General features: G+C 39.0%; 2 protein-coding genes across 2 annotated transcripts in view; both read right to left on the minus strand.

The window, feature by feature from the left end:
* Positions 1 to 838: 838 nt before the first annotated feature.
* Positions 839 to 7,560, minus strand: efhc1 (EF-hand domain (C-terminal) containing 1). Its single transcript, XM_034698856.1, has 10 exons — positions 7,340 to 7,560; positions 4,509 to 4,730; positions 4,146 to 4,421; positions 3,901 to 4,050; positions 2,693 to 2,885; positions 2,015 to 2,241; positions 1,757 to 1,897; positions 1,430 to 1,643; positions 1,050 to 1,202; positions 839 to 919 (listed from the first exon to the last, which is right to left on the minus strand). Exons 1-10 carry the CDS (start codon positions 7,403 to 7,405, stop codon positions 894 to 896), a joined length of 1,668 nt encoding a protein of 555 aa, XP_034554747.1. The 5' UTR covers positions 7,406 to 7,560; the 3' UTR covers positions 839 to 893.
* A 666-nt stretch (positions 7,561 to 8,226) lies between these two features.
* LOC117823825 (protein eva-1 homolog C) overlaps positions 8,227 to 25,067 on the minus strand; it is a 114,574-nt gene continuing 97,733 nt past the window's right edge. Inside the window, exons 6-8 of the mRNA XM_034699067.1 lie at positions 15,884 to 16,018; positions 11,514 to 11,696; positions 8,227 to 10,081 (exon numbers count right to left, since the gene is read on the minus strand). Coding sequence (XP_034554958.1) covers positions 9,702 to 10,081; positions 11,514 to 11,696; positions 15,884 to 16,018 — 698 coding nt within the window. The 3' untranslated portion in view covers positions 8,227 to 9,701. The remainder of the gene's footprint in view (positions 10,082 to 11,513; positions 11,697 to 15,883; positions 16,019 to 25,067) is intronic.

The following is a 25,067-nucleotide window of genomic DNA, read 5'->3' on the forward strand; positions in this document are numbered from 1 at the left end:
GGGGTTAGACGGAGTCCTGAGGAAATGCTACATTCAAATTCATGCTAGTTTTCCGTGACTACCAACCCTAGCTTTAAGTATGAACCTTGAACTTGAACAGAACTCCGTATTTTATCCTGGGTGAAAGCAGCGCAACCAGACCAACACCCAACAACTTGACATATCTGGTACATTTCACAAACTTGTCACATTTTGCCAAACAGATCTTGTTTTTCCGACAAAATGTTCATGTATATCAAGCGGCAACCTCCTAACTTAAATTATGAAGCACATGCGGAAGTGCAAAAAACTGCAGTTCATCGCGTGTCCACTTGAGGCTGGCTGCAGAAACACCGGAAACCACATACGTACCCATTCAAAGAGGACGACGATCTTTGCAGCATTAATAAACATGTTTACAGCCTGGTTCAAAAAATGGTTTAAGTCTGAATAGCTAATTTCTCTATTGGCACACACTGTACGGGGGTTAATTTTTATAACTCAGTATTTTCAAAGATATTAACTTATGAGTTTTGCCCAAATAAGGACATGACTGACATGATAAACAGGCGGGCACCCTGTAAGCTGTTAGCAAAAAGTCTAAAGACCTGCCTTTTTACCTCACACTAGCTCAGACGAAGTTAGGACGAGTTCATCATTTCCAATATGGCACCCGCCGACGATTGGGTTCAAAACAGCTCTTCAGGAACATACTGGTGACGTCCTGGATACTATGTCAGTTTTTTATACAGTCTATGATTTTATACACAGTAAATATATATATATATACATATATATATATATATATATATATATATATATATATATATATATGAACGAATAAAGACAAGTAAAAGAGTTACATTATGGTCTTGTGGTCTGATTTATTAAGGATTGAAGCCTTTCCTGATGGATCATGAAGAAGACTCTTCCACATCACCTGATTAAGAAACATCAAAAACAGTAAGCATTATTGGTTGTATTAATCTCAAATCCTGACATCTACCTGAAGATATTTATCACTGATTTCATCCACAGAAACTTAATTTAATGCCTGATAAATGTTTTACCGTTTGAGTCAGCTGCTGGATCATTAGCCGTCCTCACACCCAGCTTCTGGCGCAGAGAATCCAGCGTTTGTTGAGGGACTTGGCTTGCGATAGACTCCAGATACTTCAGCACAAAGTGGTCAGCATCGGTCAACACAAAGCGATGGCTGAATACTTAAAAAAACAAAGGAGAGGAGAATAATGCTATGAGATTAGTGAGAAAATAGAAAGAGAGTATGACTTCAAACTGAGCTTCAAGTATTTAAAAAGTCAGCCTTTGGCAACTTCAGTGATACACTGCTTCTTTTCATGAATTTTCAGCAGTAGTCTTCAGCGTCTTTCTAGAAACCAGGACAGAAGAATACATTCATCAGTCCAGAGTGTTCAACGGAGAATGTTACCCTCTACAGTGGCTCCGATAGCAAAGTCTGCAGGTGAGTAGAACTCAGGATTTTCTACTGTAAAGTCTGGCTTAGGGATGTGTGTCTTCTCCAGAAACTTGCCACCGATGATGCCAGAGTTGCGGGTGGGCTTTTCGTAAATACTGATCATGTCATCGGACAGGAAGTAGGACAGTACGAAACGGCGGGCCTCATCATCAGGATTCTGGGAGAGCTGATATTTCAGAAAGGAAAAAGGAGAGAAATGATTTGTGCTGTTGTTGCAACTTCAAGTCCCTCAGACAGTTTAGTCAGAGTACAAACACATGATCACATATGTTGGCTCACCAGCCTGGCACTGTAGCGCAGTACTTTGTTGTTATTTACTAACATCTTCAACAAGTTCTTTACGGGAGGCTTAGGGAGTAAGCTCAAACTGTTCTGGAGAGAATCTTCAAGTGAACCAAAACCATTGTAGGGAGGAGCCTCCTGTACACATGGACAACAAATGATTACATCATATGACCCGCCCTCAGACAATAAGGAAAGGTATACAGGTCCAAATAAAAAAATTTGATTCACAACAAAAACACATAAGTTTCTCACCCTCTTCTTCTCCTGAGGGATGTCCTCCATCTTTTCTACCTCTATAGTTTTTATCTCCAGCTCAGGGTGGTTCTTCTGGTAATACTCTTTAGTGTATCCATCGCAGTCATGCAGCAGGAAGTGACGCCCCAGCAGCTTCATCCTCTGACCCACCTGGAAGTCTTTGGGGGAGAAGTACTCGTCTACTTCTTCTTTTGAAATTTCCAGCACACAGCGGGGAAAGACCTCTGTAAAGAAAGACAAGATGTAGCGGTTCATGGAGAAATTTACTTGTTTGTTGTTCATATGTTTTTAAAATGTCTGATATGAAGTCCCTTTTTTTTTTGCTCCTTTTTAATTTTTTTTCTTTTAATGTTTGTCTTTAAATATTAGTTTTTCTCCATTTTACCCTTCTTACTCTATAAATCTGATTTTAAAATGTGTTAATTTTTGTTCTTGTAAAGTCAAGGGTCTGCATTGGATCTTTAAAATGTAAAAGGCATTGTACATAACAAATAAGTAATGTTAAAGTTGAAATATTACCATAAGAGGTGGTCTAAAAAAAATGACATGACAAAAAAGTTATAAACAATCATCGGAAAAAAAAATAAATATATAATGTAAACAGTTTTGTTCCTGTCGCTGCTGTATTCAACAATATTCACTGTAATCGTTCATGGCTTGATGCAAAGCGCTTACCAGACTCTGGTTTGATCTTCTTGGGCATCTTCTGTCTGCGCATCAGGACTGGGAAGGGATCCCGGCCGCTGTTGGGTTTGTGGATCTCTCTGATCTCCACTGTGTCATCCACAAGGAAGTACTGGATGGTAACATGCCTGGTCTCCCTGTATACAGAGTCAGAGTCCTCCCAAAGGGCAAAAAAACGCAGCACCTGACCAAGAGAAGGTTAGGCTTAAATATTTAACATTCAAAGGTTTGAAAGTACAATTTTTTTAGGATAACTTTACATATTTTGTTTGTTTCATAAGAGTTCATTAAACTTAAGAAGGGAACTGATATGTTCCAATAGATTAAGAAAATGTTGCTTTATTTTTAGTTTGTCAGTTTTTATTTACTTACTCATGATTTGCAAGTTTCTTTAGTGTCCCACTTTCAGACATGTGTTCTGCTGTATTAAAGTGTTGCATATTCTTTTATATCTCTCTTTCCTGATCTACTTTAGCATCAATGCTAACTGTTAATATAGGCTCAATCTTTTGCAGCAGAAACATGAACTTCCCAGGAATTGAACAGTATAAATTACAACAGACCAAGCGGCAACCTGGTCTAAAAATATGAGTCTAATGCAGAAGTGCTCAAAACTGCAGTTCATCGAGGTTCCACTTGAGGCTGGCTCCGGAAGTACCAGAAACCTCATACACACCAATTCAAAAAAGCCGATCCTTACAGCATTAATAAACATGTTTACAGCCTGGTACAGAAGACGAGTGTAGTCTGGATAGCTAATTTCTCGATAGGTAAAAACCTTACGGGGGGGATTTTTTTCATAACGCTGCAATTTCAAAGATATTTAGATTACAAGTCTTCCAATGAGAGGCACAGCTGACTTGATTGACAGGCAGGAACACTGTAGCTGTTGGCTAGGAGGCTCAAACTCTGCCGCTTTCCGTCACAATCGCTCGACAGCAGCAATATGGCTGCAGTCGTTGATTGGCCTCAAAACAGCGCTTCAGAAACAGATGGCCGACGTCATGGATACTACGTCCATATTTTATACTGTCTATGCAACAGACTCATAATGTCCACCTGTGAGTGGTGTTATTTGTTCTTTCATCACTTGCATCTAGGTACATCACGAAAGGGTGGAGACTTCTTTAATAAAAGCCAATGTAACATGATAGCAGATGTAAAAACAATGCAAGCAGATCTTTTATTATCTCCTTTACCTTACGATCCATGGTAAGAAAACGGTGCATGCTGTCAAATTCAGAGGCTGTTCTGAAAGAATCCTCAGATTTTTCTCTGTGTTTGTTGTATGGATCAACAGGCATCAGCTCAGGGTCATTCAGTACAATGCCCTCACTTTCCATGAATTCCTATATGATGAAAGAGATGGCCATATGTTTGTGTCAGACACATAAAAAATAAAAACAGACAGAAGAAGGAGCGTTCACACAACTAAGCTTTGTACCTTTGTAAAATGGTCGCATTGTGTGATGTGGTACTTGACCCCGTACACCTCCAGGTCCATGCCAAGGTTCAGGTCTTTCCAGAGGTAATGATCTCCACGCTTATTCTGTGGCAGGCGCTGGCGTTTGATCCGTTTCCCCTGTGGTATCCCAGAATTCTCCACAACTGGCTCAATAATGCACATGCTATCATCTTCGAGGTAATAGTAAATGACCACTGGGCGCACACGGTACTCCTCATCAAGGGTTTCCTCAAAGAAGGCATAAAAGCGCAGAACCTACAAAAGAAGAAGATGACGAGCAGAAAATTAAAAAACTTAGAAGGAAAAATCTTTCAACTCTGATCTCCTTAGGTGTTTTTCTACCTTCTTATCCAGGGCCACGTGAGCTGGGATGAACTCTTTGGATAGGCCCCGGGCGAAAAAGTCATATGCGATATCTGGTTTCTCAAAGGACAACTCATTGATTTCCTGCTGAATCAGCTGCTCTGATAATAAAGGATCCTGTCCAATGCCCACAGTGGGGCGGCGGGGCAGAGCATAGCCATTCTTGTAGTCCAGAGTCTGGGGACGATGGAAGGCTGACTTCTGCACAAAAACATCATAGAGGAGGTGATAAATTATCTCTTTCTTGAAACAAAAAAACTTTTTCAGCCCACGACTCCCAAAATACAGGTGCCAAAGACTTGTGACCCCCACTGTCCTTTGAAGTGATTAAATGTAGCTTCATACTTAATTTAGCTATTCTGCAGAGAAGTAGCCACCTACATGCACATGTTGCTGTGTTTCCTGTGCTATTATGAATAAACCGCTGCTACTGATGCTTTTGTTAATTAACTGCAAACTAACCCTAACTCTAACCCTAACCTTAGTAGTCGTCTAAAGAAAGGCAGAAAACTAATGAAAGAAAATGTATTTGCAAGTTTTTTTTCTAAATGAATTACTTAAAAAAATAATATATATATATATATATATTTATGTAACAGGGTTAAAAATACAATATTAATTGTTATTGTTTTATAATTACACAAATTATACCTGTGTTGTAGAGCCTCTTTGTATTTTTTTAAGTATTTTATGTGCAGCCTCTTCTTCCGGTCAATTTGATCTTCGTTGGTTTCTTGACCTTTATATTTGATTTGCCCCCTTTCCCTCTCCCCTTTTGTATGTTATCCCCATAGACTGTATAAATTATCCCTAATTTATCCCTAGGTTATCCCTGGGGGAGAGGTAGGTGTCTGTTGCTTATCTTTTCTTTTTCCATCTATTTATTTATTTTATGTGTGCTTTTGTCCTGTAAGGTGTTTTAATGTGTTTATTAAACAGATTTTATGTTTATTTATTTATTTTTATAAGTGTTTAAGTAGACTAGCTGAACGTGCACATGCATTGTGCTGGTTTGCGTGCACTGAGGTTTAAGCTAGTTGAAATGTGCTTTATCTGTGCAGGAGCGGGGGAGGGCTGCATACTTGTAAAAGCAGTGGTTCCTTTTCTATCTGTTAAACAGGTATGATTATTGTGTTTTATATCTATTATGTGTCTGTAATGTTTATGCTTGTTAGCCCTTTTGTATGGTATCCCTGGAGTAGAAGAGCAGAGGTGGGCTGCACTTTGTAAAAACAGAGGTTCTTTTTCTATCTGTTAAACAGAATAAATGCAGAGAAAGCGAGATCCTGGTGTTGGTCATGTGTCAGTCAACTTAAAAAACACAACGCAGACTCCCACCGGTTTCATTTACAGTAATGTAAATATATGAAATTTCAAAATACTTAAAACCAAAAAGTCTCATGATCCCCTAGGGCAGTGGTGTCCAAACTTTTTTCAAAGAGGGCCACTTTTGATGTTGTCAGAATTCCTCAGGGCCAGCAGCTCCTACTGAGACTTAGGCATCATAAAAGTTATATATGAAATCTCCCTTTGATAACAATTATTTTGATTTTTTTTCTCAATAAATCAGTAACTGGGTAGTCCTCAGTTCTCCACAAGCCATGTATACATTAGCAAACTTTATCTTCAGGAGGAAAATGGTCGGGCAGTGTGAGAAAAATATTGTATCATTATTTTTCTATGGCAGGATCATGATCTGGATTTCATCACACTTCTTTTTCATGTTGTTTTTAAGACTTGTCTGACCAGCAGACAACAATTTAAGAACAAAATGATTATTTTCCTGAGTTCTGTTAAGTTTAGTGTTTTGCACCAAATTTTGCCTTTTCTGCACAATTTTATAATTTTGATCTTGTCTTGTGTCCTCTTTTGTGTCTTCTTAACTTTTAGTGTTCATCAGAACATTTTCACATCATGATAAAAACATTAATTTGAAAACCTGTCAGCTTTAAGAGTTCTTGTGTTTCTTCTTTAGTGCCGTCTTGCAGAATTCCCAGAGCTTTGGCTTTTATAAAAGAAACTACAAATGTATAGATGATTCAGAATGGGATTCATTTCTGTGCCATAAATAACACATTTAAAGATGGAAGCTTGGGGCCATAAATAAATGGACCTTGGGCCGTGATTGGCCCCCGGGCCGTGCTTTGGACACCCCTGCCCTAGGGGGTCCCAACCCCCACTTTGGGAACCCTGTGTGAAACACAAAGTTATGAATTACATGTAAATGTGTGCATAATGGTAATGATAGGGTTTTGAAGTGAAATAAAATCAACAGTCAATTCAGTAACACAAATTGTATAATAATTTATAGTAAACTTTAAAGTAATTGATGCACCTCCATTATGGCAGCACATATGTAATAATAATAATAATAATAATAATAATAATAATAATAATAATAATAATAACTTTATTTATATAGCACCTTTAAAAACAAATGTTTACAAAGTGATCTGACAAACAAAGCAAAGCTCAAATAACATAGCAATTAATAAAACAATAAATTATTTGCATACAAATTTAAAATAATATTAAAATAGAAGTAAAAGCCATTAGAAAGATAAAATCACATAAAAGCAATTCTGTAAAAAATGGGTTTTAAGAGGAGATTTAAAAGATGGCAGTTGAAGTTAAAGCTAACAGCATCCTATTACAGGCCTTAACAGCACTATTTAAACACACGCACACAGTCACAGGAGCACTGAAGGAATGCAGGAACTACATTAGAATTACTGAAAAGGAAACATTGTATTTAGTTAATAGAAGCTCAAAGTAAGCTAATGAAGATTTAAACACATTTACATTCTTACCGTCACATCCCGGAAAGAATATCCCGGTAAAAACGGTAAGCCATTGCTGTTCCAGTTCCACGACATTGTCCGTCTTGGTGAAAATTGTGTTTGGACTGTTTCGACTTCCCCAAGATGGTTTAATTGACAAGATTAGTGGATCCAATTAGTTTTTAACGGCGTGTAGAGTTATGAACCAGCAGCCTCTGCTGGGGTAAGTTTATAGTCTCTATGGCAACATCACGACAGCAACAACCAAGAGGAAAGAAAAATATAACATATAAAATACAATTTAAAAATATTAGAGTTTAATCTTGAGACAATAACACAATGTTACACATTTAAAAAACACTGACCAAATGATGAATAAATAAAAATAATTAATTAAATGTACATTCTGGTGGCTGCCTTGAAGTCAATTAATTTAGGGGTTAACCTATGTATAAATCGCTGAAACGACTGGAGCTCATAAATACATCTGGAAATGATTACACATTGCTGTAAATTACTGTATTACAGTAAAAGTTTAGACATTATTTCATTCACTCCGAATTAATTTAAAGGGAAGAGCTGCAGCTTGACCAGCAGGGGGCATCCAACACCAACACATTTATTGTCAGAGCTCTCCACAGCTCGTCATGTAGGCTATACGCCATCTATTCGTGGTGATTTCCATTGTTCAGTCTCTACCCTATTTGTAGAATCACATTGATATGAGATTACATCTGTTCTATTTCTTGGATCCACGTTACAGAGTGTGCATTGTACAAAAGCAGACCCAACAGATGCAACGTGGGTCTCTTTTTGCATTCTCCACTTGCATCTTCAGGTACACAGATAAACAAGACTTGGCAGATGTTCCAACTGTAATGAGAAAAAGAAGAGGAAAATGTACCAGAAAAACAAAAAACAAAGGACTACTTTATTTTTGAACAGTTTATTCCAAGCACAGGAGTCATATTTTGGTCTCACTTTACCAGCTAATGGCACAATTTGATCCCATTCAAATTTAAACGCATTGGGAAATGACCTTATAAAACTATATGTGGATGACCTTAATATGTCCTTGTGTACTCTTATTTTAAACTCTCAGTCAGAAAAATACCAAGCCTTCTTCTCAAAACTATATTTATGCCTACACTTAAATTCAGGTCAGCGCATACATAATTGGATTGATGATAGCTTATTTAAACTGGCAACATGATTTTAGAAACTCTGTTTGAACACTTCTTTTCACTGCTGGTTCTTCCTCCAGTTTACTATGATGAGCAGATAGATCTTTAAAACAGCAGCATGACAATACACCTTAAATTTGCAAATGAAGGATGACTAAACATTTATCTCTAGCAAATTAAATGTTACAAAATAGACATATATCGTGGATAGTTCTAGTTTTGGCATACGTATATGATAAGATACATTTGGGACAATCAATTCATAATCATGCGACCAGTTATACACTAGCTGCAGTGTAGACAGCAGGGACTGAACAGCTTGAAGAGGCACTGCACTGTGAATTAAACATACTGTATCAAAAATAAGCTTGAATCACTAAAAACCTCTTTGAGGCTCTTTATATGATAGATCTAATTGTTTTCATTAAATGCTGACATCACTTTATAAATGGGCTGATCCCCTTCTTAGGAAGCCAAATACAATAGCCAAACACAGAAACACTAGGATTGCATCCCTGAGGTGCCAGACAACCTTCTCAAAAAGTATAAAAATATCTCATAAAACAAACCATACTTGAGAACAAAAATACATAACATCAATAAACTATTAAATATTATAAAATAGATTTTATAAGGGTTGAGATGAATTCTCCCCAAAATATATCTTTTGGTTTTATAAAAGTTCATAAGGCAGCATAGTTTTTCTTAAAGATTGTCTCAGATTGTCCCACTGCCCAGTACACTTCTGTCTGCTTTTATTTTGAAAAGTCCACTCTTGAATACTTGAGATTGAAAAGCAGAAAGCTCCAAGTGTCGCCGTCTTCTGCAGCTGAATCAGACTCATCTGAGGCCCTGGTTCTTCAGTCACCATGTAGTCTCTGTGGGCCTGTGTGTGTCGAACGCAGCTTACCCATAAATCCCCACTTCAAAAAAGGGCCTGCCGAGGTCACAGGCAAGGCGATATAGCCTTTCACCTCTCGCTTCCGGCAGAAAGAGGGCGGCTAAGAGGCAAGCTTACCATGCAGAGAGGGAGCTTATTCCCTTACAGCTTATTATACCCAGAGGAATATGCAAACCAGTTTTTCTTCAAGTCTGCAAAAAGACTGTTCCCATCCAAGTGAGTCCACAGTTGCCTTTGCTCTGCTGGCTTGTAAAGCTTCATAGGAGCCAAGTGTGTCCTAAAGTTCACTGAAGTCCCGTCGCAGTCTTTAGTAATACCGGTTCAGGCTACGTGTCCCAGGAATATCCGGCTGCCCGTTCATCCAGATCTCTCGTATGATCCTCTCCCTCTCCTCCAGCCTCTGCGCCCTTTCCAGTTCCTCTGCTGACGTGAACACGTTCATGTTGAGCGTGCGTTCAAACCGCCGGTGTCGCCGCGCCGAAAGATCCGACGTGGTGTCCCAGTCCGAGTCTGAATCACTGGAGTCAGAGGATGAGTCGGCGGGGCGAGCTCGTTTCTTGGTGGGAGGCCGCTGGCGAGGCTGGCAGTCTGTGCGACAGGAGATCTGGACCACCAGGGCGAAAAGCGTGAGGAAGAGGCCCAGACATACACCACAGACGAAGAAGAGTGCGGCCCTCTCTGGGTGGTCTATGAGAAGCGACAAAGTTTGATCAATTTCTTAAAGAACAGAGGCAGATCTCTCCTGTGATGCTGCTGGGGCTAGTTTTACTCATGTCCTTAGCTTGGTCTCTTAGACGGGCCAACATGCCTCTCACAATCTGCTGCATGAGATAATGAGAATCTAATGCCTTAAGATACACATAGTCTATAATCAGTGTGATATTTGGAGTGATATTGGTGCGGTATTCAGATGATTTTGAACTAGAACCCCTCAGATTCTCTCCCTCACCAAATTCAAATCCGGACTCAAACCCCCCTATTTACAAAGGCTTTTAACCTATAATTGATTGATTGTTGGTTTGTGGTGTTGTGTTGTGTTGTGTTGTGTTGTGTTGTGTTGTGTTGTGTTGTGTTGTGTTGTGTTGTGTTGTGTTGTGTTGTGTTGTGTTGTGTTGTGTTGTGTTGTGTTGTGTTGTGTGTTGTGTTGTGTGTTGTGTTGTGTTGTGTTTTGTTGCTTTGCTTTGCTTTTTTGCATTGTTTTCCTTTGCTTTTTTATTGTATAATTTATTTTCTTGTAAAGTGTTTTAGAGAAACTTTTAAAGCGCTTTTATAAATAAAATGTATCATTATCATTATCATTATCAATATTATTATTATTATTATTATTATTATTAGATAGAGTGCCATTGTACTGAATATAAGCATGCTTTGGTTTGGTCATAGGCATTACTCAGCAGTCCAGATATGTAAGATAATACAACAGACCAACCTCTAATACCTAAGTGTATTAAAAAAACACCACAAGCAACAACATTGTTACCTGTATGTTTTCATAGGGTGAGGTTAAAAACAGCATTCAGAACCCTTAAAAGACCCAGTGCTGTTATACTCAATATTGGCACTAATGGAATGTCTCTCATCCAATTAAATTACAAGGTTGTAACTTACAGTGGTATGTTTCTCAATAACAAGCATTCATAAATGCTGCTTATAAAATTAATAGCAGCTTCAAGTTGAAAAAGTTAACACATAACACCTTTGGAGATGAGTTAGCTTCCCTTATAGGGGTAGCCTGTTTTACATATTACAGCATCTGTAGTATGTGTTCATATGACTCATGTAATTCACTATGACTAACTGTTTATTTAAGTAAGTTGATGTATTAAAACAGGAAATATTAAAACTGTTCCAGCAGCAGTTTGAAGCAGGTGAGTGACAGCATGTGTATATCGTGTGTAGTGTGTATGTAGCTGTTATCTTACATCTACGTTCCTCTAGCCTGTATTTACCCGCTTTTCATTCCCAGGAAAAAGGAAATGGGGGGGGGGGGATATTACCCGAAAAGATAGCATACCACACACATGCACCACACATGTGAACATGCACTTAAAGCCCCATTATCGGTTCATAATGAAAACATGATTGCACTATGACTAAGATTTTACAAAAGTGGTCCTACCTGCTATGTAAGTGTAAGCTGCAAGTGCGTTGCTGATGAGGGCCATGTTGACAGAGGTGGAGTTGATGATGGGATTAATGTCTGGGGGACGCTGAGGACTTTCCCCTCCTCCTCCTTCTGCTACTCCTGGGGTTTCTGGAAACTTCTCCTCGTTGGGGTTTGTCTCCCTGATCTTCTTCCTGTCTGCACAAGACGACAGAGCAGAAAAGTTCTGTTTAAAAACATGACTATCATGAGAAGAACGTATTTCTTTTCAACATTTGAATTCTTCTTTTAGACTAGACTTTTGACCTGTGAGTGATTTTGATTATCCCACGTACAGTCAGATCATGGCAGCACTGTGTAGGTAATTTACAGTAAAGTCAGTGTATTATCTCTGGGGTATTGTGACTACAGCATTCAGACCACTGAGTCATCCTCTGTCAGCTCTGTGCGGTTCAGAAGATACACTTCTGCAGAAAGATGCATCACCAATAAAAGACACACATGTTCAGTGGGAGTCGAGTGATTCACATGATAGCACAACATCCGCTTCTGCAGTGTTCATTCTGACTCAGGTTATTAAGGAGCACAGAACCACATAGGAAAAGTCTGCACTCTGGCAACTTTTCAGAAAGCTCCCACAGATATGTCAGGAAACTATTTATAGTCGGGAACAACTGTTTCCTCCTCTCTCTAGATTCTCATCACAGTGTGGCTCCTCAAAGTGTTTACATGCAGACGTGTGTTGTGTATGCAGGAGTGGAGACATTGTGATGCAGTTACAAAGGAGTGCAGAGTGATTTGATTACTTTCATTTTTGTGCGTGTCGCCTCTAGTTAATCCTGAGGGGGTGTTTACTACAGTAACTTTATCTCTGTGAGTAAGCAAAGCCTGCCTGAAAAAAACAACCCTCGAGCTACATTAACAGAAGCACTCTTTTTTTCTGTGTACAAAGTCATATCCACATGTGTGATTTCGGGTCAGTGTAGGTAGGTATGTTTTGGTGAACTGTCACACATAGCAATGACCTCAAATTGTAGAGTGTCTAAGGTGTGTCAGGCTCACTTTATCTGATAAATGCAGTTTAGACTGGAATCGCACACTAAGTAGGTAAATGTTTCCACCTGGACCCTCTGCTGTGATGAAGCAAACATCAGGTAACATTCAACCAACGGACCACAATCTCTCTTTTAAACAAACATAAAAACAAGGAGACAAATTGACAACAGAGAACAGTCACAGTACCAAAATACACAGAATATGTAAGAATTGGAACAGAGAAGTAGTGTGTTTGAAGGAATTCTCTCAACATTGTAAATTCACATGATTGTTCTCTTTAAAAATAAAAAAGACTACAGTATAGTTGGTGGGGAGTTGCAGTGCAAGAATGCCACTACTACTAACAATTAGGACCAAAGATGGACATAATAAAGGTAAAATGTTGTGTTTTAAACTCTCTAAGTTTGGGTCAGTCACTATGAAAGATTTAGTCCTGAGTGTTACACATCACATAGTTACGGTGGCCCTGAAGGACAATTTACATTTTGGAAAACATTTTCACATTTTATAAAACAAAATTACATCAGCAAAACACTTTCACCAAGGCCAAAACAAATTTATATTTAAGGGAACAAATTTACAAAAGATGAAATACTTTCACCATTTCTGAAACAAATTAACATTTAATTTTTACTGAAAGGGAATGTACCAAATACCGGAAGACATCCAGAAGTGATCGAGTGAGGGGTCAATTAGTTTGTTTGGATGGAGAGAAACCAAACGGAGCGAAATGGTTTAGAACATCCTCAGGTCTCAGAGTCAGGTGTCAGACCTCAGATGAAAAAGCATCATGTCTCCGGAAAAGGTCCGTCATGTCTCCACAAAACCTTCATCATGTGTCAGAATTCAGCTGAAACAGCCTCAGGCCAAATGGAGTCAGGCTAAAAGGAAAATAAAAAATTGTCTCCAGCTTTGTAAAAGTGTTTTATCTTTTGTAAAATTGTTTGAACTTTGTAAATGTGTTTCATCTTTTGTAAATTTGTTTTGTCCTTCAGGGCCACTGTACATAGCTTTATTTAAAATCAGTTACAAGACCCAAATGTTTTTTGAAGATACATGTTCTGCCAACATTTTGGGGAAGCTTTATATTACTGTTCACAAACTAAAAACAACAAGTTGTTCTTTTCCACTGTCACTTGCTAAAGCTGATAAGTGCTTTGCTCATGGTGAGTCAGTGTTGAGTCTTTGTAAATAATACAACCATATCTTTATGTTGTCTGTCTTGAGATAACTATTGTTATGAATAGGTCTTATACAAATAAAGATTGATTGAGTCAGGACTTGACTAATTCACTCAATGATGGCATCACAAAGCTTTTTTTTAACATTGATCTAAAAACATGAATGTTGAGTCTGCAAGAAGGAATTTAATACATTTCACATTAGAGTATATGTGTGTACCTGTTTTGCATTTATAGTTCAGTCAGACAACTCACGTTTACTTAAGATAAAGTTTATTGCAGCATACAGTATTGTGTTTGGCGTATGGGCTCCGAACCTCATTACTCCTCGTAGATTATTTAAATGCAGACATTTAGGAGAAATGAGATAGGACTAACTCCCCTCGGAGCCCACAGGTGGATGCCGGGGAGGAGGTGGGTACGAAGTTTGCACACAGCACTGAGCAGGACAGTAGGAGCACTTATAAAGCAGAGGCAGAGACAGGGAGACTTGCAGCTTAAATAGACCGCCAAATGAGAGAATGTTGAGATCAGCTGATAGGGAGGATGTTGACGTGTCAGTATGAATGAGCGCAGCTCAAGTTGTCTGCCTGAACTAGCTTGCAGGCGGTGCTCCATTTATTTATTTCTACTTTGTTATATGGTGATAAAGACCTACGGGTCTGAAATAAAATATAATGTAAAGTATGTAAATGACAGAAAGGCGAGTTCAAAGAGGGTATTTTATGACCACGGATGACATCATCTTGGCTTATTTTCCTCTTTTCTGAAAGCGGAATGAGAAGATTTGTTACCACTCTCATTCCTGTACAAAAAAGTATAAAAAGTTGTGTTTTGTTTTTGTATTTTTACAGGAAAGTATTTGATGGACTATACCTCAACTGGTTATGATATGGTAATGATATTGTGGAGCTACAGATGTCATTGGAACGCAACAGTGACAGAAAGCCTCGAAGAAATAACCTCAACTGGCCAAACAAAATCCTTCTAACACCCCTCAGATTTGTTCTTTTCGTTTACAGTCTCTTTGCTAAGCTAATTAGCTGTAATTTCCTCCTCTAACTCTTGGTAAGAAAAGGCTGGGCCTATTCCCTAACATATTTTTTGGAAATGGTGATCCAACTATTGACTGTATGAAAAGATAAATGACAGCTCTACAAAAGAGAAGACTGGCTGCAGTATAGGTCATAAAGCTTACCTCCTCCATGTTAACAGGTGGGGCATGGATCAGACTTTAAAAACAAAATACATTTCAAGTAAGTTTTTCTAAAACATGGCGTCAGTTCTTAACATGCTGATTAATGTGCAGTTGTTTATTTTTCAGAGGAGATCAGTTTTGATGGGTCATTTGATGCTATAAAAAGGGGTGTAACAGCATTATTGAGAATTTTGTTGACAAATGCAGCACTGAATGCACCAAATGAGCAGAGTAGCGAAGGAAGAGTCATTGAACTTTCAATAGGTGAGTGTCCACCTCTAACAAATTCAGGATTCAGGTCACATACAGCATATTTACAGTCAAACATTTCTTGCTCCGCCTTCATATTCCTCCCTCATGTTCTGTCTTCTTATTGTTCATCCCCCATCAGAACATCAGAGGTGGAAACAGGTTTGTCAAGATGAAGCCAAGGAAGTGCAGCCACTCATGCATTTTGTCAGCAAAAACATCTTGTTTTTACTCCCTCTCCTACCTCCCTGTTCATCCGTCTTTCCTCCTAATTAGCACAGAACTGGAAGACAAGCAGAGTGCGCTGGATGCAGGCCTCCTTCCCTTATGAATAAAGCTTTGTTTAAGTTTCCTTCCTTGCTGGAGTCTTGTTTTCTTTCTTTCTTTCTTTTCATTGTTCAGTCTCCTCCATCTTTCTATCTGTGGGAGAACACACTGTGGGCACATATAACTGGCCCTTAGAAAGCACTTTTTTAGGACCAATGATCATAAATGGACCAAACGATGGCTTATGCCTCTGCTGCATGGAAAGATTTGAAATTGTGTGTGACTTTAAATATACATACATCTTTACCCCGACTTCAGACCTGAATTACTGTTTCTCTTGATGCCTGTGGGGGCCTTGTGACTGTTTAGTGTTAACTGCTCTCCACAGGAGGCAGTGAGAGTGAAAAAGCTCCTGTGTTTGTCATTTTGCTCACCTGGAACAGAGTCAGGGCTTCTGACTGAGCTCCCCTCTGGAGGGCTGTCTCCCACTATGTTGGGGTCATGGGCGCTGGGTGGGGGGGAGAACACCGGTGGTCTGGGTCCCTGCTCCTGGAGCAACTTCTTTGGGACTTTGAAGAAAAGCAAATGTAGAGGAGAGGAGAGGGAGGGGAGGGAGGGATGAGGAAAGAAAAGAGAGACACATGGAGAAGCATTAAATGATGTCTGTGTCAGATCTGCATAGAAGTTGACACATTGGTGGAAAAAGTCGTCATTATTTGCTGACAACAATGCTGTGTTTGTTAAAGATGTATCAGTAAATTACTGTTACTTGATGTTTATTACACCTTTAGTTTTATTTAAATTATAGACAAATGTAGTTATATGCATTTAAAACACTGTACAAACTTCAATATCTAAAAAAAAAGTATCATTAGATATTAAAAATTGTTGTAAATAATAATAAATTAATTTATATAGCACCTTTAAAAACAAATGTTTACAAAGTGCTTTGACAAACAAAGCATAGTTCAATAGCAGAGTAAACAAAATGACAGACAGGGAGGAGAAAATTTTAACAATGCAAAACAAAATGCAACGCAGGAGGTTAAAGGGAGTACAGTATAGAGTGGTATGACAATGGACCAGTAAATCATTGTTGAGAGGTTTTTCAAGGTAAATAGATTAAAAAATAAAATAAATAAAAAATAAATAAAAAAATACATACATACATACATACATACATACATACATACATACATACATACATACATACATACATACATACACACATACATACATAAATAAAAATGGAGAAGTAAATAAAAGCATAAAAAGGGCAATAAAATACGTTTTTCAGAGTAAAAGGACGACATCACATCAGGAAAATTAGAAAAAGTGCAAAGGATGAATTAGGAACATTAAAATAATAAAAGAAAAATAATAATAACAAATTAAAACAACAAGTAATCAAATGAAATAAAATAATACAATTTAAGAAAATGAATTAGTTGGATAAAAACTCAAATTAATAATAAAATAGACTTAAAAGCGATTATAAAGATAAAGCCACATAAGAGCTAGTCTGTAAAAATGGCTTTTAAGAAGAGATTAAAAAGATGTCACTGACTCTGCGAGCTTTATCTCCCCAGGGAGGTAGTTCCAAAGTCGAGGAGCTCTGACGGAGAAAGCACGATCCCCTTTGGCTTTGAGCCTCGACTTTGGAACAACCAAAAAGGCTCCATCCGAGGATCTAAGGCCGTGAGATGGCTCATAATTTATTAGCATTTCTGCAAATGACATAATCACAAACGTTCCCCATTTCTGAATCCCACACAGTGGGATCTTCACCAGCTAGTAATGTTGTACATTAAGTTTTCAGAGTTCTTTCTCACTACAAATGATGCCAAGAAAGTGAGCTAAAATAATAGAAATGCAGGCTGTAAAACCGAAAACAATGAGCTCAAAGGTGCCAAAATGCCTCATAAATCTCAAGAGAGCTGCAGCGATTTGGGAGACACAACTTTCATACAGCAGAAGTGAAATCATCCAGATAAACATAAGTCATGTCATTTAGTGGTATGTACCACAGCTCATAATCAAATATCCAAATTAGGGGCTGCCTTGCCAGAAAATTTGTTTATATATAAAATGAATAGCTGCTAAAATGTCATCATATTTTTTCCATTCAGTTGATTACATAAGTATTCATCAAGCTCTTTTCTGGGACTGGGGCTGCAACTTACATGTTTTTCAAAGCCGTTGCACTTTCTCAGAGCCAAAGTGGACATGATTAGAGCACTTGTTATGTTAAAATCAGCAGTCCAAAACCAGAAGTTTCCTATATGGGTAATAAAACCTCCAAGAAATTTCCACTCAAATGGATGAAGCCAATGGATATACAAAATTGATGCTTGAAGAAATGACCTAAACATTAAAACGATTACATGGACAGTTGCAATTTAGTTTTCATCGATCACTTAATTGGCTGTTTCAGCTATCCTCGACTTTATGTTTGTAGACAAGAAGTTGAAATGTACAACCAACACCTCTCACTCATAGCTTGTAGTTTAAAACACTTTATTTAAGCTAAAATGACAGTAACAATACCTGAAGTCAAGAATATGTTGTAGTGGGATTTTAAGAAGCTACTCATGAATGAGACAGTTGTAAACAGCATGATTCACACACTCCTTCTGACCTTGCACTCTGATTCCCGAAAGTTATGCTGCCCCCCTCCACACCTCTTCACATCCCCCAATCTCACAGTGTCCTGTGAGTCAGGGAGTCTGCACTCTTTCCCCCTGACACAAACCCACAATGCAGTGGGCCATACATTCCTGCCCCCTCACATGTGGTTTTGGAGGCCGGGCCGCGCTCCGGTCACAACCACACACATGACTGTCCGTCTGCTGTTCTTATTTTCACTTTGATCTGCAGAAACAAATCTGCAGTGACGAATCATCAATGGAGTTGTTTTTGCTGACATCAGTACTCGCTAATAGTGAAATTATGACATGTGATTCTGGTAAAAAATGGGCCGCTTGTTGAAAGGCAGCTGAAAAGACACACTGAACAGATTTCCAGAAACAGATCTTGGCAGCGGCCCATAAGTCAATCAAAGTGTAGGAAGCAGCAGAGCAGACCTCACAGAGCTTTGTTCCACTGGATACTATTAATGACCTGGATATGTTACAAGAGGTTTACAATGATTCAAGCTTCAGGAAGAACATGATGGTATTTTCATCATCATCATCATGATATAAACATGTATAAACTCATAGAAAGACTGCCTCAGTCATAATGAATACAAAGAAAAGAGGTTTATGTTAAGGGTGCATATACCATTTTGGCAAAATGTACACAAACATGGAGATTTGCTTCCAACACCAATGCAAACACGGTGGCAGGCAAAAGAAAGCACTGGAACAGATGTGACTTACAACCATGTAGCTTGAGTCCTGGTTCAGGCCATGTGCTGAAATGGACTCGGTTTGACTTGAACGCAGCACAGCAGGGATTTTTAGCCCCATTACAATGGATCTAAATGCATGAAGTTGTGTTTAAACCAAGCGGCAACCTGCGGTCTAAAAATATGAGTCCAATGTGGAAGTGCTAAAAACAGCGGTTCATCGAGGATCCGCTTGAGGCTGGCTCCGGAAGTACTGGAAGTCACATACACATGAATGGGAAAAGGCAGATCTTTAGAGCAGACATCAACATGTTTACAGCCTGGTACAAAAGACGAGTGTAGTCTGGATAGTTCATTTCTCGATCGGCACACACTGAATGGGGGTTGAATTTTTTTCTAACGCAGCAATTTCGAAGATATTGAGATTACGAGTCTTCCAATGAGAGGCACAGCTGACTTGATTGACAGGCGGGAACACTGTAGCTGTTGGCTAGGAGGCTCAAAGCCCGCCTCTTTACGTCACAATCACTCGACAGCAACAATATGGCTGCCAACGGCGACTGGCCTCAAAACAGCGCTTCAGAAACAGATGGGTGACGTCACGGATACTACGTCCATATTTTATACAGTCTATGGTTTAAACTGATGACTTGTTTGTCCTAAGTTAATGATGATTAAAAGAGGAGTGCTGTGGTTTGTCAAAGGAGTGGCTGTAAATACTCTGAAGTGTTATTGAAAATCACCACTAATTCTTTCTCTGCTTAAGATCAGTAAATGTGGTGATAAACACACATGACAAACACTTCACAATAAAAGTTCCCAGTTGTAATGTTGAAAGAGTTTTTAAGAGTTTTATGAAACAGCCATAACGAGAAATTGTGTGTTTTCCGGAATTCAATAAAGCATGTTGAATTTAACCGTGGTGTAAAGACACTCACCCACCTGAGAGACAATTCTGGGTGCATGTGCAAAGTCACACTCTTGTACTCAAACATACAATATTATTTTCTCTGAGCTAAACATAAAAGGCTGTTGGGAGCAGTTCGCATGTGAGGGGAGAACTTCTTCTTTACTGAAACTCAGACTTCAAAGAGCTGGCTCAATCTGGTTCCAGCCTTTGCTTCTCCTCTTCTCCTCATGAGCAAAATGTCACAAAGTTGAAGCCAGACTATTAGATGTAGTAAATGATTCTTGGTCTTTCTTTAAATCAGCTCAGACCTGACTGCGTGTGGAGAGTTCATATGGTGTCAGGTTAGCTGCCGGTTGTAGAAACATATACTCTTACATTTAAATACCCCTCTGTAATTGCATCATCTCATGTGGCATACCGCACCAATCTGTCTCCTAAATAGGTTAAAAAAACAAGAATCTGAAACCCCCATTTTCTCCAGGTTGTGGCTGGCACAAACTAAATAAACATGGCTCCCCACACGAGGAGGTGGTGAAATTAAAAAACAGGATTTGGCCCTGGCAGCCCCCCTCCTCTTCATCAGCCTGACACACTAATCACGGGTCTTAAAACTACCCCCACTGCCACGCTGCCACCATCCCCAATGCCACGCCCTGATTACAGCCTTCTGATTGGCTGTAATTGGCTGCACATGTGGCCCAGGGTCACAACTGAGACGCCATGATGTGCTATACATACAAGTTCTTTTTGCACACTTTTATACAAACTTCAAGGCAGTATGGTTGAGATACAGCCGTGCATGCAATCACAGAGCTACATGTGCATAAATAAAACACTTTTGGATGCATTAACTAAACAAACAGTTAAACATGCTTCCTTAACATCAGAATTTGTTTTCCTTTCTATAATGGTTGAGAAGTGCAAAACATTTTGCACATTTGTTAACTAAAAAAACTGATGGAAATGTGCTACAAATGAAAAATGTGCAGCAAGCGCCATGCAAATGAGAACAATATAATATAGCAAAGTCAGAAACACAAAACCAGAATAAAAAAATGCAACAAAAATCCCTTTTTTCTGTTCCTCACAGCACATTTTCCTGTCAGATTTTTCTATAGACTAACTCTGTTTACCAAAGCGGGTACAAGTACAGTAAATTGTCTGCTGCTGCTTCCTTTCTAAAAATAATCGTCCAAAAAGGCAGCAACCTCTCGAAGCAAACAGCCACAAACCACACTCAAAGAGCCAAGCAGTAAAACGTGAACCAGTAAAAAAAAAAGAGAAAGAGGAGTGCAAGGGAGAGAAACCGACACATAAATCACACTCTGCAGCCTGCATTATGATGACTTGGTCATATAAACGCATTGCAAATGAGTCCTCACAGTTCTAAACACAACTCCACTGAACTGGACCGTCTCCAGCTCTGTACCTCTCTGAGCTCTGGATCGCCACGGGGAGCGAAGATACGAGGCGGGAAAGAGTGCCCATAACAATGCCTGTGTTTACACTGGCAGAGCTGGGTTTTGTTTTCACTGCGGTCCAGAGTATGTGTGTGTGTGTGATTGTGTGAGAGTGTGTACGACCCATGTGCTGACCAGTGCAACTGGAACAAAGCCCTGTAATCCAGAGCGGATATAATGAAATATTAAACCAGGCTAAGTCTGAAATGAGATCTGACCTGGGCCAACAATTTGGACATATTTTAGCTTTAATAAATTTACATGGTGGGGAGTTGATGTTTTTGAGCTTGTTTTAGAGCATTCTTAAAGCTTGGTCTAAGATGTTGGCCCTGAAAAGACAGTTTAATCAACGACACGACTTTCCTGCGGTTGTACTCTGAGCTGTCTTGATGTGGTGAGCTTGTCTGAATGATACTCTAAGCAGGGTGAAACAAAAGTCAGGAAGCGTGTTCAACTTGACCCTGGTGTGGCCAGGTTGAGATTTATTGTATGATAATAAAACTGCAGGGAAATACAGAAGGCTGGAAACTTATAATCAAGCGTGTTAGCAGAACATGGGAATGGCTTGAAGCTAAATCAAAATATGAGGAGCGCTTATTCTTATTCTTATTCTTATGCCTTGTACAAAGAGAGCACAGTTTACTAAAGTCAAATTCCTTGTGTGTTCAGGCATACTTGGCGAATAAAGCTGATTCTGATTCTGATTCTGTTCCAAAGCAGATATTCAATTGGAATATAACACATATTAGTTTTATAGGGTTGACTAAAATGTCTAGGTAACAAAACATTTATCAGGTGGGATGATCATTTTCCCTTCGAGGCATATTTTTAGCATTTAAAGAAAAAAAGGTTGATAATGGTGCATTGAAACACTATGCCTTAAGTGTAACAAATCTGAGCAAAGCATCTGGGGTTTCAATCTGCACACAGTGAGTGCCTGCTTAATCTACAACATTAAAGTGCTGTCTAAGATATTCTTGATACACACACACACAAAGCACAGCTAAAAACCTCCACTCAAAAGTATAAAAAAAGTGTTCTTTTTTTTTAAGTCTGTGTCTCCAAAACTCGGACATCACACAAACAGGCATGCACACATCTGCACCATCCATTCTCCTACACACACACAGAGGCACACACAACCATTTTTCACTTAGCTAATGGCATTCCTGCAGAACAACATGCAAGGTGAAGAGGGCAGGAGCTGAAGGTGTTGAGATTGCATTCCTCCTCTCCCTCCCTTTTGCTTCTTTTTCTTCGTCCAACCCCCCATGTATGGGGGGGTTGCTCTAACAGCAACCAGCTGACAGCGGCTGATTGAGACCAGTTTGTTTGTGTGTGTGTGTGTCTTTGTGCAAAAACTTGTGCACCATTGACAGCCTTATTGCAAGCTTAAGAGAAACGTAGTTCCCAAACAGTCAGGGGCTAACAGCCCATGTAGTTAAAGTGACATTTTTAAAGTTTGCTCAGAGTTGTTGGTAATTGTGCTAGTATTTCTGAATGTGTTCTGCTCAAACTCTTTAGGGATCTAGGAAACAATACCAGTACTGGATGCTCTAGAAATAATATACATGTACACAAAGTCTGTACATCTTACTTTAACATTACTGTTTTTATAATAATCAGGGGTTAAATCAGTCAGTGGCTCATCCCCCTGTACATAAAAGCTGTCATTACACATGGCTAGCTGCTCTTTGCTAGCTCTTTTGCTAGCTAGCTCCATAAAGTAAGCTGAATGTGAACCATAGACTGTATAAATAATGGACGCAATATCCGTGACGTCACCCTACTGTTCCTGAGCGCTGTTTTGAAGCCAATCGACGGCGGCAGCCATATTGGAAATGCGGAACTCAACCAGTTAAAGTGTGATGTAAAGGGGCGGAGTTTGAGCCTCCTAGCCAACAGCTATGTGTTCCCGTACGGGAGTCAAGTCAGTCATGTCCTTATTTGGGCAAAAACTCGTAATCTTAATATCTTCTGAACCGTCACGTAAAAAAAAATTCACCTCCCCGTACAGTGTGTGTCGATAGAGAGATTAGCTACGTAGAGCCAAGCCGTTTTTTGAACCAGGCTGTAAACATGTTTATTAATGCTGCAAAGATCGTCTTCTTTGAATTGGTGTCTATGTGGTTTCCGGTGTTTCTGCAGCCTCAAGTGGATTCTCAATGAATTGCAGTTTATAACACTTCTGCATGGGCTTCATAGTTTGAGACCGGAGGTTGCCGCTTGGTCATTACGCATGGGTAGCTGCTCTTTGCTAGCTCTTTTGCTAGCTAGCTCCAGAAAGTAGGCTGGATGTGAACTGAAATTTGTGTCACAGCTGTTCTGAATCCACTCGAGATGCAGCTCATCAAAGTCACATTAAAACGCAAAAAAACTCAAGCAAACTGCTCAGAGCCACAGAACTTTGTGGGTGTTTTTGTGCTTGACGAGTACGAGTAAGCAATTTGCTTGTATACTAGACCTTGAGGTGGAGCAGATATAGGAGCAAATGAAGCAATAAGCGGCCCGATCCATTCTTAGTGAATTCCTCCTCATCAAGTCTTGTCTTATGGAGCAGGTTTGAGGTCTGGTAATGTGAACTCTATCAGGGGAGAGGTGGTCTGAGCTGAGGGCTTTTCCTGGTTCTGCTCCATTTTTGTATCAATGTGTGCGACCAAACCACCTGTGCTACTTTCAAAGGTTTTTGTTATGAGTTTTCATGTCTTAAAACAATCTATACTGGGACTGTGGTTATCTTTATAGAGCCTTCAGGGAGCATAACAGTGCTTTTAAAAGTCTTATCCCACTAGTGGCTAACTCAATTTTCTTAAATGAATGTTAACTACTTCACAAAGCAGGCCCCAAGTGTTGTATTCAGTTGCTAGCGTTATCAAGATGGTTAACATTAATTCAACCAAACCACTAATATGATGTTTTACTTATATAATTTAGTTTAAGACACTCTACATTATAACTGTTACTTCAAAGGGAAACTTCACAAATAAATCTCTATGTACTTTGCAACCTGTGTAGGACAGATACAGATCATATGGAGGATTTATTATCAACTCTACATAATACATTTAGAGAACTTTAAAAAGCCTTTGAGGGTCAAAGTAAGAGGTAAGCTTGCTTTAGAAATACAAAGACAAGTCCTCAGTTTTTGACTGCTTTTCTGCTCTGTGTGATACGCCTCTTAAGCCCAACCCACTCACAGACATTTTTGGAGTGATTCTTATAAAAACTAATGCCTCAAATTCACAGAAGAAAGCAGTAGCATTTAGTAGCCTCATCGCATGCAGACTCATTCTGATGAATTGGAAATCTAATAAACCCCATCCCTTTAGAAGATGGGTACATGAGTTGGTATCTCTGCTCCCACTCAAGCAAATTAGACATACACTGAGAGGTTTCCCTGACAAATTTACTAAAGTATAGTCCCCATTTGTTGAATTTGTAAAGGAGTTGACTCTGATGCCTGCTGACTGATGCCCACTTGGTTGGCCTGTTTGCTGCTGTTAACGTTTCTTATGCATTGGATCTTTATTTATTTATTTATTTGTTTATCTCTTTCTTCCCCCCTCAATATATCTGCGTGTTGCCTTCCTTGCTACTTGTCAATATGTGTAAATTGCTATATTTCACTCAATGTCAGATTATCGCTCCTTTTTATTTATTTTTTTTAATTTTTTTTTTATTTTCAGAGCACCACATTCAAACAGACTTCAACAGTTTTACATCATTCTCAATCATCATGACATATATCGCTCCTTTTTCTTATTTATTTATTTTTCTATTATAATTATTATTTTTTTATTATTACTATTATTATTCCCATCTGTTGCCTTGTCATTTTGGTTATTTCTGTTTTTTCCTCTTCCTGAATCTCCTTTGTTGCTCTGTGTTTAGGATTTGCT

The sequence above is a fragment of the Notolabrus celidotus genome, chromosome 13 (genome assembly GCF_009762535.1).
Source record: "Notolabrus celidotus isolate fNotCel1 chromosome 13, fNotCel1.pri, whole genome shotgun sequence".
Classification (NCBI taxonomy): Eukaryota; Metazoa; Chordata; class Actinopteri; order Labriformes; family Labridae; genus Notolabrus; species Notolabrus celidotus.